Genomic DNA, 17807 nt, shown 5'->3' with positions numbered 1-17807 from the left:
TTGGAAGGCAGTATTGGTCAGCAAACATAGGGGTAATTGGGTGGTTGGGATTTGGTGTGTGTGATGGTTTTTAAAACCATTTTTTTCATGGGATGTGGGAGTTGGTGGCTAGCCCAGTATTTATTGCCCATCCCTAATTATCCAGGGGTCAGGTAAGAATGAACCAAATTCTATGGATCTGGAGTCACATGTAGGCCAGACCTGGCTAAGGTTTCCTTTCCTGTTAGGCATTCGAAGACTGGACCCTCAGTTTCCTGACCCACAGGCCACAATCAGTGAAGATTGGGGACAATATTTCATCCTCACTAACACTCAACACTGGAGGCCCCCAGGGTGCGCACTCAGCCCCCCTACTGTACTCACTGTATACCCATGTCTGCATCACCAATACCAGACTAATGCCATTTACAAGTTCGCTGATGACACCACCATAGTTGGTTGAATCTCAGATGGCAACGAAACAGATACAGATGGGAGGTGGAAGACCTGGAAAAATGGTGCACTGAGAACAACTTAGCTCTCAATGCCGGCAAAACCAAGGAACTCATTATTAACTTTCGGCGGAATGATACTCATGCCCCCCACACATTAACAACACAGAGGTGGAACGAGTGGAGAGTGTCAAGCTCCTGGGAGTGGTCATCCACAACAAGCTTTCTTGGACTCTTCATGTGGATGCACTGGTTACAAAGGCTCAACAACGTCTCTTCTTCCTCAGGCAGCTGAGGAAATTTGCCAACGTTTATAGGTGCGCCATCGAGAACATTCTGTCTGGATGTATCACTACCTGGTATGGCAACTGTACTGTTCAAGATCGGAGACGGTTACAGAGAGTGGTGAACTTGGCCCAGACAATCACAAAGGCCAATCCTCCATCTATATAATCCATCTACCAGGCCCGCTGTCAAGGAAAGGCCGCCAGCATTCTCAAAGATCCATCCCACCCTAGCAATGTTTTTCTACAACCTCTACCATCAGGGAGAAGGTACAGAATCCTGAACACATGCACCAGCTGGTTTCAAAATGGTTTTGAAACAGTTACTACCCTACTGTTGTTAGAATACTGAATGGACTCTCAAACTCTTAACATTCGCCTGTACCTGTGTTTTTGCTTTTGCTGCTGTTTATCTAGTATTTGCTTATCTATGCTAATTAACTCTGGTATCTGCCTGTATTGCTCACAAGACAAAACTTTTCACTGTGTCACAGTACATGTGACGATAGATTCAATTCAATTCAATTCAATTAGAGAACCAGATGGGCTTTTATAGAGTCATAGCGGTCTATAGCAGAAAAGGCCGTTTGGCCCCTCAAGCCTGCACTGGTCAAAATCGACCACCTAGACATTCTAATCTGTGGGGTTGCGTGGTGACTCGGTGGTTAGCACTGCTGCCTCACAGCGCCAGGGACCCGGGTTTGATTACACCCTTGGACGACAGTCTGTGTGGAGTTTGTACATTCTCCCCATGTCTGCATGGGTTTCCTCTGGGTGCTCCGGTTTCCTCCCACCTTCCAAAGATGTGCAGGTCAGGTGGATTGGCCATGCTAAATTACCCATAGTGTTAGGACGTGCAGGTCAGGTGAATTGGCCATGCTAAATTGTCCATAGTGTTCAGGGATGTGTAGGCTAGGTGTATTAGTAAATGTAGACTAATAGGATAGGAGAATGGGTCTGGGTGGGTTACTCTTCGGAGGGTTGATGTGGACTTGTTGGGCTGAAGGGCTTGTTTCCACACTGCAGGGAATCTGTGATTCTAATCCCATTATCCAGCACTTGGCCCATGTTCTGTATACTAATTAGCAGTGGTTGCCAGTAACCCAGCTAATTTTAATTCCAGATTTTTAAGAACTGTATTTAAATTTCACCATCTGTCATGGCAGGATTTGAACCCTTGTTCCCAGAACATTAAACAATAAAAAAACCAAAGAGCTCAGATACTGGAAGTCTGAAACCGAAGCAGAAATTGCTGCAGAAACTCCGCACACTGCTGGACCTCCCTGATCAGTTTCTGTGTTTTAGTTCCCAGACTGTTTGTGTGAGCTTCAGGTTTTACTAGCGCAGTGACATTTCCCACTGCATCACCATTGCTCACTGTAGGTACCTGAGGTTTCAGTCAGCTGGGGTGATGTTTGGAAATGGGATGTTCCCTCTGGCCTCTCAAAGAAGACATGAAAATACTTTGCAGTGAGAGGATTCTGAATCTCTTTATTTCATTCACAATCCTGCTGACTCTGATCCTGAATGACCTATGAGCAGCCATTAAACAAGTTGTGCTTTATAACTGCGCAGAATCCTGAACAGAGAAAAACACACACAATCAGGTGCCTGTGAACTTCCCTATTTTCCTATTTTTATTCTTCTGTGTTTCAGTTTCCAATTTCAGAACATGCTTCATTTTCCATTTCTTTATGTAACTTTCAGTCAAAACTGGTCACATGTTTTAATTTGCGTAGCGAGTAGCTGTTGCTTGCTGTTTTTTGAGTCCATGGCTGATTTCCCCCTGGGTTGAGTTAACGAATCGGTTAGTGACCCTCCTGAATATCAGATGTGCTGCCACCAAGACCACCTCCTGTGTTTCTCCAGTAGCCTGGTGTGGATGACGATAACTACTTCTGAGTCTAATTAGAAAAGCCTCTTGTATTAGTAAAAATGTAATTTATTGTATCCCTCCACTTACTTACACATAGAACAAGGGGTCATTGTTTAAATCTGTCACCCCTTTACTAAAACCGAACTGACGAAGAATGACTTCTAAGGCAGGGTCACAAATCTGTGGAATTCACTTTCCCAGAGTGGGTAAATACCAGGGCTTTAAGAAACTTGAAGGAGGTGTTGCATTTTAGTTAGTAATGTGTTGAAGGGTTATGGGAGACTGCAGGAAAGTAGAGTTGAGCCCAAAATGGGATAGCCACGAATAATGGAGCACGCTAAAGGGGCTGAATGGCCTGTTCCTAGTTCATATAGACACAGGAGATGACCATTCAGCTCCTCAAACCTACGATGCCATACGATTTCCCAACTGATTTGTCTACCACAGCGCTATATTCCTGCCCTATCGCTGTTCAATAATTGGAAATCATAGAATTCCTAGAATGTGGAAGTAGGCCATTTGGTCCAATAAGTCCACACTGACCTTCCAGGGACTAACTCACCCACCCATTCCCCTAACTAATGCACATAACCTATACACCCCTGAACACTACGGGCAATTTAGCATGGCCAGTCCACCTGACCTGCACATCTTTGGACTGTGGGAGGAAACCGGAGCACCCAGAGGAAACCCACGCAGACACGGGGGGAATGTGCAAACTCTACACAGACAGTCACTCAAGGCTGGAATTGAACATGGGTTCCTGGCGCTGTGAGGCAGCAGTGCTAACCACTGAGCCACCGTGCCACCCAATCTATTGATCCGTGTCTCAATCCTACTCCATGACTGAACGTTCATTGCCCCCTAGGTTGGAGGACCCGGTCTTAAGTGTGACTCCTTCCTTACTCTCCTCAAGCCAACTCTTGTGATGTCATCACACTGGGTGTTGTCTGTGGCACTGAATCAGTATTAACCCTATCAGAACCACATGCAACACTGAATGGAAAGACTGGCATTTTGGTAGCACTTTCATGATCATAGGATATCTCCAGAGTCTTTTGGCCAATCTTTTGACATATCATAGTTTTAATGGAAGAAAAGCAGCAGCCCAATTTGCTCCCAGGAAGCTCTCTCAACCAGCAATGTGATAATGACCAGCTTCTGGGTTTATCGATGTTGATTAATGAGTAAATGTTAGCCAATACACCAGGGCAACTCCCTTGTGGCTCTTCCCAATAGTGTCATGGGATGTTTTGTATTCACCTGAGGGGGCATGGAATTATTCGATAGAGAAGATGCCCTTTTGCCCGTTGTGATTGCACTGATAAAAACTACTGTAAGTTGAAAAGAAAACAAAGACCAGTGGCTGCTGGAGAAGAGAAACAAAAACAGAAATATCTGGGGAAACTCGGCAGGATCTTTGTAGAGAAAGCAGAGTAACATTTTGGGTCCAGTGATCTTTATCAGAATTGCTCTAAATCTAAACTCATCCCGATTTCCAGCATTTGACCCATAGCCTTAGATGTTATGACATTTCAAGTGGATCATCCAAGTATTCCTTAAAGGTTGGGAGGTTTCTTGCCTCAACAATCCTCAATCCAGAACTCCCCACCACCCTCTGGGTGAAAAAAACACTTTCTCAAATTCCCTCTAAACGACCTGCCTTTCACTTTAAGATTACAGCCCCTTGTAAGTGACCCTTCAACTAAAGAAACAGCTGCTCTTGATCCATCCTGTCCATGCTCCTCATAAGGTCAAGTCGTTATAGTCCTACCAGGCTGCTCCCTGGTTGCAGTGAGAGGACTGGAGATGTTTAATCTGAGGGTCACCACACCTCCAGTTATAGGAGGGGAGGTTAAAAGTAGTGCCTTCATGATAATCTCAGCCGGTGTGGCATCACTCTAACTGCCCATCCAGCCAACTGAGCTAACCAACCCTCAAAGACGCACGGAGTAACAAGAATTTAACCAAACGTTCCAGACCATTCTTCAATCACCTCCTGACGTTTCATCCTTTGTCATGGTTATTTCTTATTTCATTCTTGCAGCCATCCGAAGATGCTTCACCTACCTTAGACCATGATGTGGAGGTCTAATGTAATTAAACAGAAGGAATGATAAATTTGGTGTTTAAAAAAAGTTCTTTTTCATCTCAGTACCATTTGAAGCATGTTCTTATCTTCACACAACAACAACAGAAACTGCAGCTGATTGTTTATTGTAGACTCTCAGACCCTTGACCAGTCTAAGATTTCTGGTTTCCTTTATTGAATACACTTCATTCGTTTGCGTGAGGCAGTGTGGAAAAGCAATTGATAACTGCCCCATTATCCCAGCTAAATTAATTAATTAGTCTGTTTAGGGTGGCATGGTGGCTCAGTGGTTAGCGCTGTTGCCTCACAGCACCAGGGAAACGAGTTCAATTCCAGCCTCGGGCGACTGTCTGTGTGGAGTTTGCACATTCCCCCTGTGTCTGCGTGGGTTTCCTCCGGGTGCTCTGGTTTCCTCCCATAGCCCAAAGATGTGCAGGTCAGGTCAATTGGCCATGCTAAATTGCCCGTAGTGTTAGGTGCATTAGTCAGAGGGGAATGGGTCTGGATGGGTTGCTCTTCGGAGGGTTGGCGTGGACTTGTTGGGCTGAAGGGCCTGTTTCCACACTGTATGAAATCTAATCTAATCTAATTAGTTTTAGTGCTGGATTGTGTGTGTGTATGTGTGTGTCTCTCTCTCTCTCTCTCATTTTCTCAGATTCCTCGTTCATCCCACTGCTGTGTAGCACTCTGTCAGGAGAGAAAGGTTACTGATTGTTTACCCTGCTCCAACGTAACAGTTATTTCTTTTGTTATAACAGCTTCCATCAAGGGCTGGTTGCCAGATTCTGCAGTAAATGTCTAACTTCATCATCACTGGGTTCTAAAACCACAAAGTCAAGTGATGAAGCTTTCTGCTTGGAAAGAGAGGAACTAGAAAAGACTAAATGGTCACAACCCATTTCCTTTGTTCGGCTTTGTCAGCGTGCTTTGCAATGACAGTATTTACTGGCCGTGTGTGTTTTGTATGTCTTGTTTTTGTTTCTTTCCATTTTGCTTGTCTGTCTTCTTCCTTTTTCCATTAATCTCGTTTCCTGTCTTTCTGCTGCATTTCCCCCACCATTTTTCACCCTCCATCTCTACTTGTCCTTTTCTGTTTCCCTCTATTGCTATTTCAGTCTTACCTCTGACACAGAAGATGGTGATTACCAGGCCCACTGCAGAGATGTTAGCGCAAGTATCTGGGCTGGGTCACAATGCAGTGCGGGGAAGTGCTGCACTGTCAGGGGAGCAGGTGACGGATCTGATAGAGTTGATAGGTAGGAATTTCTTCTACTGTCAGTAACAAGAACAGAGAGATTTAGGATAATTTACAAAGGATCCAGAGGTGGAAATGAGACATTTTCTTGCAGTGTCAGATGTGACGGTCTGGAATGCGTTGTCTGGTATGCCGAGAGAGCAGAGTCAGTGAAAACGTTCTAAATGGAAATAAATACAGCAAAATCCACCATAATCCCACTCTCTGTCATTAGAGAGAGGTTACGGGGGAGGTCTAACCTGAGGGTCACCACCCCTAGGATGCTTTACCTCCACGGGAGAGTCGAGAGTCAGAAAGCATAGTCTCAGAATGAAGGGGAACCAATTTAAGGCTGAGATGAGGAGGAATTTCTTTCCAGAGGGTTGAGAGTCTTTGGGACTCCTTACCACAGAGAGCTGTGGGGGCAGAGTCCTTATGTATATGTAATGCTGAGATAGATTATTGATCAGTTGAGGAATTAAGGGTTATGGGGAAGGAGGAGGAAAGTGGGTGTGAGGAATGTGATCAAACATGGTCCTATTGAACTGTGGAGCAGGCTGGAGGAGCTTACTCCTGTTCCTGTTTCTTATGCCTCAGGTAAGGAGCAAATTGAGAAGGTGTGACCTTCATAACCTCAGTCCGTGCAGGATTGGAGCCCGTGCCATCAGTGTCAGGCTATATTACAAACCAGCCTTTTAGTCATCTGAGCTAATTGAGCCCAATGGCAACATGTAGCTAGTTGAAACAGATGAAATAGTAGAGGGATTGGGCTAATTGGATTAAAAGGGCTAGCAAAAGCATTCTGGACCAAGTGGCCTTTCATGCTGTAAGAGCCGATGATTCAGAAGTGGCTTATTTTACGTGTCACTCTTGGTGTCAACACTGGAAGACTGAAGCTTTTACAATGAATCAGGACTCACTGTAACAACAGGAAATGGCCATTAGTCTGTTGCTAATTTTAACCAGGATACCAGATAAAATAGCACTTCCTTCAGATGGCTGTCCGTAAAAATCCATCAGCAGCTCAGGTCTGCTTTGCTTGTGTGACATCTGGGATCACATTAGCAACTGCTACTTGTGGAACCCCTAGTGCTATCTACTGTGAATGAGTAACCAACTCCAAAAGGAGGTTGCATTTATGTAGCACCATTCAGTACCTCAGGCTGCCCCATAGTACTTCACAGCTAACAAACTTGTTTTGGAATGTAGGTGTTGTTTATAATGTAGGAAAGATGGTGGTTAGCTTAGTGAGATATTCTCCCCTAATCCCCACCCCAAACCCCGTAGACAGAAACTGTGACTTGGCCAGAAAGATGGACAGACAAAGATGGAACTTGCAGAATGGTGTCACAAAATACACAGGAACAAGAGGAGCCCCTCAAGTCTTGTTTATTCACTGGTGGGACATGAGTGTCACCAGTTGGACCAGCATTTATTGCCCGTCCCTATTCGCCCCTTGAGAAGGTGGTGGTGAGCTGCCTTCTGGAACCACTGCAGACCTCAATGTCAGATGCTGTGTCCATTTTCATTTCTTTGTTGAGACTATGGATTGATTGATACAACTGAATGACTTGCTGGGCCGTTTCAGAGGGCAGTTGAGAATCAACCCCATTGCTGTGGGTTTGGAGTCACGTGTAGGCCAGACCAGGTAAGGATGGCAGTTTCCTTCCCTGAAGGACATGTGTGAAACAGATGGGTTTGTCTTGGCAATTGCCACATGGTCATCAGTAGATTCTTAATTCCAGATTTTTTTTTGATTAAATTCAAATTCCACTGTGTACCACGGCGGGACTTGAACCTGGGTCCCCAGAGCTTGAGCAGAGTTTCTGGAGTAATAGTCTAGTGACAATAGCACGAGGCCATTGCCTCCCCCACGTCCCCACCCTGCCTTTTCTGCCACTCAGTTAGATCATGTCCCAGTTTCTGCTTTCCCCCATATGCACTTTCTGTGATTAGGATCTGCCTTTGCCTTTTGCAGGACAGGGACTGTCACAGCCACATTAGATCATAGACCAGTGCAGCACAGTCCAGGCCCTTCAGCCCTCGATGTTGTGCCAGCCTTTTATCCTACTCTAAGATCAGACTAACCTACATACCCTTCATTTTACTATCATCCATTTGCCTATCCAAGAGTCACTTAAATGTCTCTAATGTCTCTGATTCTACCACCATTGTTGGCAGTGCATTCCATGTGCACACACTCTCTGTGTAAAGAACCTACCTCTGACATCTCCCTTAAACCTTCCGCCAATCACCTTAAAATTATGCCTCCTCGTGATAGCCATTTCCGCCCTAGGAAAAAGTCTCTGGTTACCCACTCTATCTACGCCTCTCACCATTTTGTACACCTCTCTCAAGTCACCTCTCATCCTCCTTCACTCCAATGAGAAAAGCCCTAGCTCTTTCAACCATTCTTCATAAGGCACACCCTCCAGTCCAGGCAGCATCCTGGTAAATCTCCTCTGCACCCTCTCTAAAGCTTCTACGTCCTTCTGATAATGAGGCAACCAGAACTGATCACAATATTCCACGTGTGGTCTAATCAGGGCTTTATAGAGCTGCAGTATAACCTTGTGGCTCTTAAACTCAATCCCCCTGCTATTGCAAGCCAACACACCATACGTCTTCTTGACAACCTGGGTGGCAGCTTTGAGGGGTCTATGGATTAACAGTTTGCTGTAATTTCTTTCCTTGTTCCAAAAGGGTGATTAATGCTGGGAAAAGTGTCTTCAATGAAGATCAAGCTGCCCGAGAAATAGTGTGGGTGGAAAGGAGGAATTCGAACAGTAGTACAGCAGGCGAGGTGGTCAAAGGTGACAGGAGCACGGGCAAGGTGAGTGATGCTGTTCCTGAGATGATTCGGGGAGGGGGTTTAAACACTGTCCAGCCTTCCCCCATCCAGAAAGACCCTCCACCCTGCCTTTGTTTCCCCAGCATATTGTTCAATCACTGTAGGTGCTGTCTTTTGGATGAGCTGTTAAAACTCAGACAATGGTTTGGGCCTTTCTGGATTTAAGAGATCCCAAGCCACTACTTCAAAGAAGAGCAGGAGAACTGGCAATATTTAATCATCGTGGAACAATACTGAAAAAAAAAAATGGCCTGGTTTCTGTCACTTTGCTGTATTTTGGGAGTCTGCAGTCAGGATTTTGTTTTGTTACAATCCATTCACGGGATGAGGGGTAGTTCAGCATTTATTGCCCATCCCTAATTGCCCAGAGGGCAGTTAAGAGTCAACCACATTGCTATGGGCCTGGAGTCACAAGTAGGCCAGATCGGGTAAGGATGGCAGTTTCCTTCCCTAAAGGACATGAGTGAACCAGATGGGGTTTTCCTGACAATTACTTCAAGAATGCTCCTAGTTCCAGATTCTTTATTGAATTCAAATTCCACCCTCTGCCGTGGTGGGATTCGAACCCGGGTCCCCAGAATATTCCCTGGGTCTTTGGATTAACATTTCCAGCGATAATACCATCACCTCCCCCTATTAGACACTGTGTTTATAAAACAAAGAACAATAGATTCTGGAAATCTATAACAAAAACAGAAATGTGGGCGGCACGGTGGCACAGTGGTTAGCACTGCTGCCTCACAGTGCCAGAGGCCCGGGTTCAATTCCCGCCTCAGGCGACTGACTGTGTGGAGTTTGCACATTTTCCCCGTGTCTGCGTGGGTTTACTCTGGGTGCTCCGGTTTCCTCCCACAGTCCAAAGATGTGCAGGTCAGGTGAATTGGCCATGCTAAATTGCCCGTAGTGTTAGGTAAGGGGTAAATGTAGGGGTATGGGTGGGTTGCGCTTCGGTGGGTCGTTGTGGACTTGTTGGGCCGAAGGGCCTGTTTTCACGCTGTAAGTAATCTAAAAAAAAAGTGCTTGAAAAACTCAGTAGGTCTGGCATCATCCATGAGAGAAAGCAGAATTAATGTCTTGGGTCCAAAGACCCTTCTTCAGAATTTTCTAATCCAGAGTCACTGGACTCAAAACACTAACTCTGCTTTTTTTATCCATAAATACTGCCAAACCTACTGAGTTTCTCCAGCAATTTCTAGTTTTGGTTGCTGAGCTTTCTGTGTGACAGCAGTGACTGCATTTGAAATATTATTTTGTTGCTGTAAAGTGGTTTGGGAAGTCCGAAGTTGTGAAAGCCACTCTAATAATGCCATTTCAGGTTGTAGTTAACACAGTAGATAAACAGAGAGTGGAATTCCTGTAATATTTTCAACAAACTTACAATGTCCCATTGTATTTTACAGTCAATAAGTTATTTTTGAAGTGAAGTCACAACTGTATTGTAGGAAACAAAGCAACCAATTTGCTCACAGGAAGCTCCCAAAAGCAGAACTGTGACAAGCATCCAGATACCTGTTCTGATAACGTTGTGCGTGGAAGGTCAAATGCCAAGGAAGTTACAACATAATTAGCAAATCACCATGAAAAATAAGTTAGCACTTTTCCACTTTTGTATTTGAAGGAGAGGGATGGACTTGAATTCCATTATTGGGCACTGTTTGATGGGCACGCGGGGACAGCAGCTGCTGTGATGGCTGCCAGACTGCTTCACCTTCACATCAGCGAGCAGCTGCAAGACATTGTTGACATCCTGCAAGATGGTGATGTGCCACCCCCCATCTGCCTCACCAGCCACACCAAAGGGGTAACGGGAAATGGTGCAAAGTGCCCCTCACACGAGGGGGACTGGGAACCTCCCACCGACAGCGAGTCACGCTTCTTGCTGGAGAAGGAAATATCCCACGAGCATCTGATCATTGGTGCGATCGAGAACGCCTTTCGCCAGATGGTGAGCTTTCCTGTAGGATCTCACTCCCTCTGCAGCCAGTGTTGGGGACTGAGACTTTTCACTGTGTTTTCGCACTTACTAGCCCTCACTGATACGTGTGTGTGTGTGTGTGTATGTGTGTGTGTGTGTTAGCCTTACTTCCTTCGCTTAACCTTGTGTGTGATGGCTTTCATTTCTGCCTTTCAATCTCCTGAGTCCACACCCCCTTCACTTCACCTGGCTGCAATCTACCGCGCACAAGTTGTGTTACCTGATCTGGGAGCTCTTATGGCTAAAGGGATTAAAGGATATAGGGAGGAAGTGGGAATGGGGACGGAGTTGAAGCATCAGCCATGATCATACTGAATGTGGAACAGCCTCAAAGGACCGAATGGCCTACTCCTGCCCCTATCTTCTATATCAATGACTATATTACCTATTCTAACATAAGAAATGGCATATGGATGTCATGATATTGAAGAATCAATCAAGCATGCATGCATTGTAACAAAATATTGTCAGGTAGTTGGTTTCTGGGCTAATTTTAAACTCTAGGTTTACAACAGAGCTTCTTGTACTGTGTTTGGCCTCAAGTGATCCGAGTTAGGACAAGAGATCTTTCTATCTTCAGGTCTCATGCTTTGATGCAGCGAGGAGATCATGAGCATGCCTGTTAAAGGTGTACTGACATACTGTTAGTGAATGCTGCTATAGTCTGAGAGGACCCAAGGCTGGTTTCTCTCATGAGAGACAGACAGAGAGAGAGTCGACTGGTGACCACTTTCGTCTGACAGTTACCACTTTACAAGTGAGATTGAGAAAATGAGGCCTTCACAGTGTCCTTGAACTTTGCTGTTGGTGTCACTCAGCATTGCAGATCAGCTGTGCAGCCACCTGAGCTAACTGATTATGAGACGCGGTGTGTGAGGGAGTTTTTCTTCCTCTCTCCAAATTTCCTGAGCACAGCCCTGGTCCACTTTGCCTGTTTTCATTCAGTGAACAGTGTTCAATTCTTTTTTTGTGCTTTGAAGGTGGTTGATGGTTGGTCTCCCTGTTATCAGATCTACATCTGTGAGATATTACAGCCTTGGTTCAAATATGGACAAAAGCTGAAATCCAGAGGTGAGGTGAGAGTGACAGCCCTTAACATCAAGGCTGTATTTAACCGAGTCTGAGATCAAGGAGCCCGGGCAAAACTGGAATCAATGGGGACCAGGGGAAGACTGTCTGCTGGTTGGAGTCATACCTGACACACAGGAAGGTGGTTGTGGTGGTTGGAGGTCAGTCATCTCAGCTCCAGGACATCTCTGCAGGAGTTCCTCAGTGTCCTGGGCCCAACCATCTTTAGCTGCTTCATCAACCACCTTCCCTCCATCATAAAGTCAGAAGTGAGAATGTTCGCTGATGACTGCACAATGTTCAGCACCACTCATAACTCAGATACTGAAGCAGTGCATGTTCAACTACATCAAGGTCTGGACAATATCCAGGCTTGGTCTGACAAGCGGCAAGTAACTTTCATTCCACACAAATGCCAGGCTATGATCATCACCAATTAGACACAATCTAACCACTGCCCCATGGCATTCAAAGGTGTTATCATCACTGACACCTCAACTGTCACCATTCTGGGGGCTTACAATTTGACCAGAAACTTAACTGGACTCACCACAAAAATACAGTGGCTACGAGAGCAGATCATGGAAATATATTGTTGTTCCTTCTGTATCGCTGGGTCAAAATGCTGGAATTTCCTCCCTAGTGGCATTGTGGAACATTGTGGACTGCAGCGGTTCAAGAAGGCAGCTCACCCCACCGTTTCAAGGGGCAACTAGGGACGGGCAATAAATGCTGGTCCCAACCAGTAACACCCATGTCCCATGAATGAATAAAGAAAAGAGAAAAAACAGGATAGAACATAGAACATAGAACATAGAAGAATACAGTGCAGTACAGGCCCTTTGGCCCTCGATGTTGCGCCGATCCAAGCCCACCTAACCTATACTAGCCCACTATCCTCCATATGCCTATCCAATGCACGTTTAAATGCCCATAATGAAGGAGAGTCCACCACTGCTACTGGCAGGGCATTCCATGAACTCACGACTCGCTGAGTAAAGAATCTACTCCTAACATCTGTCCTATACCTACCCCCCCTTAATTTAAAGCTATGAAAGTTAACTGTTTGCATGCCAAACAACCTTGAGAAAAAAACTTCATGAAGAAACCTTCAGATTTCAGAGCTTTTCGGATTTCAGATAAAGAGTTGTCTACCTGTACTTCCAAATAAACCTGTTGGACTATAACCTGGCGTTGCGTGATTTTTAATAGACCGGCAAAGTCATCTCACAGCCAATGGAGCTCTGCAATCTTGGCATATCCAGGGCAGGAATGGTGGTGGGTAGATAAAATACAAACAGGAAGTGCAGACTCCACAAAGATCACACCCTCAACAACAGGCAAAACGCAACACGTGAATACAAAAGAAAAAGGGCGGAAATATTTACATCCATCATCAACCAGGAGAGGAGAGCGAATGATCCATCTCAGTCTCTGCCAGAGGTCCCCAACATCACTGATACCAACTGTCAGCCAGTTCAATTCACTTCATATGAAATCATGACACTACTGAGGCCAGTGGATACTGCAAAAGCTGTGAGTCCTGAAAATATTCTAGTAATTGTACTCTACTGACACTCCTAACCAAGCTGTTCCAGTACATCTACAATACTAGCTTTGAGCCAATTATCTGGAAAAATACCTCAGTATATCCTTTACATAAAAAAACAGGATAATCCAATCCAGCCAATGACCACTCGACCAAGCTCCAATCAGTCAGCAGCAAGTGGCGAAAGGGGTTGGGGGCAGTGGCTACATGAGCAACTCAGAGACTGGGAATTCAGCAGCAAATAACACACCTTGGAACTTTGCAAAGCCTGTCCACCAGCAACTCCACACAAGTTAGGAATGTGATGGAATATACCCCACTTGCCTGGATACGTGCAGCTCGAACATCACACAAGAAGTTCAACATCATCCAGGACAAAGCAGCCTGCTTGAATGGCACCTTATTCATCACCTTCAATACTCATTCCCTTCAATAACAATGCACAGTAGCAACAATGTGTACCATCCACAAGATTTCTCTGCAATATCTCATCTTTGATGAGACCTTCCAAACCAGTCACCACTTCCATCTGGAAGGACAAGGGCAGCAGATACATGGAGAAAGTTGAGGACTGCAGATGCTAGAGATCAGAGTCGAAGAGTGTGGTGCTGGAAAAGCACAGCCGGCTGTTCCTGAGTGAATACTGACGAAAAGTATTCATTCAGTGTCTCCCCAATCTCTTCAGCCTCCATACGCAACTTCCCACTACTATCCTTGACTGGACCTATTCCTACCCTAGTCATTCTTTTATTCCTGACATACCTATAGAAAGCCTTAGGGTATTGATAAATTATTTCCACTGGTTGGGGATTCTAGAGCTCGGGATCATAGTCTGAGAATTAGGTCCAGACTGTTCAGGAGAGATGTTGTGAAGCACTTCTACACACACAGGGTAGGAGAAGTATGGAACTCTCCCAGCAGATGCTGGATCAGTTGTTCATTTTGAATCTTATATTTGTATTTGATTAGCAGAAGGTATGAAGGGATATGGACCAAAGGCAGGTAGGTGGGGTTAAGCCACAGATCAACCAGGATCTCATTGAATGTTGGAACAGGCTTGAGGGGCGAAATGGTCTGTGCCTATGTTCCTATCTCTTCAGGCATGCTCATCTTGAAGGGACATCTCATTATCTGCTAGTGCTTTATCCTGCGACATTTTCTGGGCAGTGTGTGGGATCTTGCTGTGTGCAGTGTGGTTGCGTTTCCTACGTTCGGACAGTTATGAGATTAAAATTCTTCTTTGGCTGCACATCACCTTGGAAGGGCCTGAGGTTGTGAGAGGCATGGTCGAAATATAATTTACTTTGCATCAAAACGCTGGATTGATGTGAAATCGAGATCCCAGAGAAGTGCACATTAAAACTGAAAATACTGGAAACGCTCAGCTGACTGGTGCCTAGGGAGAGAGACATTGGCAACGTCTCCAATCTCAGACTCTGCTCCTTCAGAACTGAAGAGAGATGCAGAAGTGATGGGGTTGATTTTGTTGTTGTGAAAATGGCAAAGATACCTTGGAACAGAAGTTACCAACGGTATAAAACTTTTCGTACACTTTACATACATCTTTCTATGTGTCGAGTTTGCACATTCTCCCAGTGTCTGCGTGGGTTTCCTCTGGGTGCTCTGGCTCACTCCCACAACCCAAAGACATGCAGGTCAGGGTGGATTGGCCACGGGATATTGCTCATAGTGTTCAGGGATGTGTAGGCTAGGTTTATTAGTTAGGGGTAAATGTAGAGTAATATGGTTGGGGAATGGGTCTGGATGGGTTACTCTTTGGAGGGTCAGTGTGGACCTGTTGGGCCAAATGGCCTGTATCCACACTGCAGGGATTCTATGATTCGATGATTTAGTACAATAATGACCACTCTTTGTATGCCTTTTGACCAGTTGTCATTTAGTCTCCCTCACCTTGTAATGTATCCTTGAACTAACCTCTTCTTCCTTCTCCCCATCTACCTCCCTCCCCTTTCTGGGGTATAAAACCCATCGCACTAGACTCTGTTTCTCTCTCTACAGATGCTACCAGATCTGCTGAGTTTCTCCAGCAATATCTTTGTGTGTTTCAGATCCTAATAATTCTGTTTTTACCGCGGGCTACCTTCAGGAGAAACAAAGGTTTATTTTTAGGGTTGGGAGGGGAGCGGGTTTGTTGCGAGGGGTCGTGTGTATACACGAGTCCGAGTCTGTGGTCTGACGTATGGGTTTTGTTTCTGCAGGATCAGCAGATAGAGAGAGAACAGAAAGCACATGGCTCACAGGGGGGGTGCTGTGCTCTGGCTGTCGTGTACTTGCTGGGAAAAATCTACATTGCCAATGCGGGTGACAGCAGGTATGAAATCCTGCTGGCCTTATTGAAATGGATCATGTGTCGATGCTGAGTAGAAGATGGAACTGGAGATAGGGGACAGACAATGGGGTTATAACATCCTGGGAACAAGGAACAATGCAGTATAGGAAGTGGCCCTTCAGCCCTCCAAGCCTGTGCTGACACATTTTGCCTTTTCATACTAAAACTGTCTTCGCTTACAGGATCCGTATCCCTCTATTCACTTCCTATTCATGTATGTGTCCAGATGCTCATTGAGTGTTGCTGTTGTGTCTGCTTCCCCCACCTCCTCTGGCAGCATGTTCCAGACACTCTCTCCATCCTTTGTGTGAACAACTTGCCTCGCACATCTCTTTTAAACTCCTCCCCCTCTGACCCTTGCCCTTTGTACCTGCGTCCTCCAGTAATTGAACCCCCCCCCCTCCCACCCCGGGGTTGGGGGAGTATCTGACATTCCCAATCTGTCCCTTTGGCCCTGGAGCTGACCCTGAGTCTGATTCTATTGAGTCTGAGTCAGTTCCCCGCCCCATCCCCACCCCGTACCTCCTCTCTGACAGCCCCCTCCCTCAATCCCTAAGCCCTGACCCCCCACCTGCTCCCCCCTTCCCACTCTCAGCCTTTCCTTCTCACTAAGAGGGATCCACTCAGTCAGGGACATCTGATTTTCACTGAAAGAGGCATCCATGGAATCAGGGACATCCCGATCTCTTGGGAGGGATCCACTGACCATGATCCACTGCATGTATCTGAGCAGCCCTGTTTCCAAGTGTCAGGATTCTTTGGGAAGTGAGCAAGCTCCAGACCAGCTAACTCCAGCCTTGTGCCACGTCTAAACTCAGTTAAGCTAATTGTTGCTTTTCGTCTGAATTTCAGAGCCATCCTAATCCGCAATGGTGAAATTATCCCGCTCTCTAATGAGTTCACCCCGGAATCAGAGCGACAGAGACTCCAGTATTTAGTAAGGAACTGATTCATGCCTCTTTTTCTCTCTACAATCTCTCCCTTTCCTCCTTTGCCTTCCCCATCTCCAAGATGTGTAGCAGTTCCCAATTTGATGATGAACTGACCACGACTCCCAACTCCCAGATCAATGATCCCAGCTGCAAGAGTGAAGGCTGGTTGCAGGATTAGGCTGCTGTGCTGCCTTCTCAGGTTGAATAGTGCTCCAGAATTCTGCTTGTGTGTAGACTCTCTCTCACTCCACGGCACCGAAAATCGTGGGTTCCTCTTTCACTGCAGAGCTGTGACTGCACAGATTGAGGCTGGCAGTGCTGAGGGAGTGCTGCACTGACAGAAACGCTGGCAAATTGTGATCCCCCTCCTCTCTCAACTCGTGTGTTAATAGCGTCACAGCTGAGGGAGAGCAAGTGAATTCTTCCAGATTCTCTGGGCAAGATTTGTGATGTTACTTGAGCAAAGAGAGAACGCCTGGGAGCTGGCTGGAGTCAGATTGGCTGCTGCCTTTCCTACATTACAACAATAACCACACTTGTGTATTTCCCTGACAGTAAGGTATTCTGGGACATCCTGATGGCATGAAAAGTGCTATATAAATGCACGTTTTTTATTTACATGTGGAGGGTGAGCCGATAACAAGCAGGAGCATTTCCCTACTGTAAAAAACCAAACCATGTACAGCAATCACCTCACATTCAGCCAGCTCACCAGAGCCCAGGAATTGGCCTCAGTATCGTTCCAATTTACTTGTTACAGCAGACAATGTGAGGGCTTCAGTCACATAGCATGGACCGATAGTGGTCCCACTAAATTACCACCTCCATCATAAAGCTCACCATTTCCAAATTCCTTCGTGATATCATCTCTCAACATCGCTCTCACCTCCTCTAGCTCCACCAGAGATCCCCATGTTTCTGTGGCTCTGGCTGTAAACCATCTGATAGCCATCACTGCACCGTGGACAGTCATGCCTTCAGCTGCCTGGGGCTAAACCTCTGCTATTGTGTGTGTGTGTGTTTCTCTCTCTGTCACTCTCTTTGTGGGTGTGTGACACCCTTTCTGTCTCTTTGTATCTCTGTCTTTCCCTCTTTCTGTCTCCGTATGTCTGTCTGTCTGTCTGTCTGTCTCTCTCTCTCTCTCTTTCTCTCTCTCTGTTTGTCT

At 45.8% G+C, this 17807-nt stretch overlaps 1 protein-coding gene across 1 annotated transcript in view; it reads left to right on the top strand.

Moving 5' to 3' along the window:
• Window positions 1-17807, top strand: part of LOC122562922 (protein phosphatase 1H-like) — a 61140-nt gene that overhangs the window by 29477 nt on the left and 13856 nt on the right. The window contains exons 2-5 of the mRNA XM_043716224.1: window positions 8621-8750; window positions 10387-10713; window positions 15580-15692; window positions 16563-16647. Coding sequence (XP_043572159.1) covers window positions 8621-8750; window positions 10387-10713; window positions 15580-15692; window positions 16563-16647 — 655 coding nt within the window. The remainder of the gene's footprint in view (window positions 1-8620; window positions 8751-10386; window positions 10714-15579; window positions 15693-16562; window positions 16648-17807) is intronic.

Source organism: Chiloscyllium plagiosum, chromosome 26 (genome assembly GCF_004010195.1).
Source record: "Chiloscyllium plagiosum isolate BGI_BamShark_2017 chromosome 26, ASM401019v2, whole genome shotgun sequence".
NCBI classification, from domain to species: Eukaryota; Metazoa; Chordata; class Chondrichthyes; order Orectolobiformes; family Hemiscylliidae; genus Chiloscyllium; species Chiloscyllium plagiosum.
This window is presented reverse-complemented; position numbering and strand designations above follow the sequence as displayed.